Here is a 1,025-nt window from a genome sequence, read left to right as displayed (position 1 = left end):
AGCACCAGGTCACCAGCAGCAGCAGCAGAACTAGCAAGACACCGACACGCAAACACAGCAGCAGCAAAGACATGAGCAGCAGCAGCACAACCTGCAGCAGCAGCAGCAACAGCAGCAGCAGCAGCAGGAAGTCCAACAGCAGCAGCAACCGGAGGACTCATCTCATCAGGATAATCAATGCCAAGTCCAGCAGCACGAACAGCAACAGCAGCAGCAGCAGCAGCAGCAACAGCAGCAGCAGCAGCAGCAGCAGCAAGCGCCCTTGAAGCGGAGAGCAGCAACCTATTTGCATGCAGGCAGCAAACCCCCCAAAGCCCCAATCGACCCAGCCTGCTTCTACGGAACTGGCTGCAGCAGCAGCAGCAGCAGGAGCAGCAGCAGCAGCAGCAGCAGCAGCAACAGCAGCAGCAGCAGCAGCAAATCCTTATCTGCTAATCATGAAAACAACAGATGGAAGGAAGCTGCTCAAGCAGCCTCCCCAGCAGCACCGACAGCAGCAGCAGCAGCAGCAGATGCTGCTGCTGCTGCTGCATCCCCCCTAGGGGCTGCAGCAGCATCCAGCGGCGGCAGCAGCAACAGCAGCAGCAGCAGCAGCAGCGTGTTGAGCGAGGTTCCTGCGCTAGAACGCCTTCGTATATGGCAGCGAATTGAAGCGTTGCTGCATGATGAGCAGCAGCAGCAGCAGCAGCAGCAGCAACAGCAGCAGCAGCAGCAGCAGCAGCAGCGTCGGCGTGCTCCTTTTATGTTGCCATTGTTTGTATTCGATAAACAAGCTGAAGCAACGAGGTTTGCTGCTGTGCTGCGGCAGCTGCTGCCTGCTGCTGCTGTTGCTGTTTGGGCGGAGGAGACAGCAGCAACAGGACAGAGGAGGTTCTGCTGCGGCTCATTGAGAGCCCTTCTTGCTGCTGCTGCTGCTGCTGCTAGAAAGGCACAGAGGTTAAGAATGCTAAAGCAAACAAACACGACTGCTGCTGCTGCTCCTGCTGCTGCTGCTCCTGCTGCTGCTGCTCCTGCTGCTGCTGCTC

The 1,025-nt window shown here is 58.0% G+C and overlaps 1 protein-coding gene across 1 annotated transcript in view; it reads left to right on the top strand.

Annotated features, from left to right (window-relative positions):
- EMH_0022720 (uncharacterized protein) overlaps positions 1–1,025 on the top strand; it is a gene marked incomplete at both ends in the record, with an annotated part of 4,128 nt that overhangs the window by 136 nt on the left and 2,967 nt on the right. Inside the window, 2 exons of the mRNA XM_013502006.1 lie at positions 3–8; positions 59–786. Coding sequence (XP_013357460.1) covers positions 3–8; positions 59–786 — 734 coding nt within the window. The remainder of the gene's footprint in view (positions 1–2; positions 9–58; positions 787–1,025) is intronic.

Source organism: Eimeria mitis, genomic scaffold (genome assembly GCF_000499745.2).
Source record: "Eimeria mitis Houghton genomic scaffold, Emh_scaff805, whole genome shotgun sequence".
Classification (NCBI taxonomy): Eukaryota; Apicomplexa; class Conoidasida; order Eucoccidiorida; family Eimeriidae; genus Eimeria; species Eimeria mitis.
The sequence above is the reverse complement of the archived record's forward strand: the minus strand, read 5'-3'. Positions and strand labels throughout refer to the sequence as shown.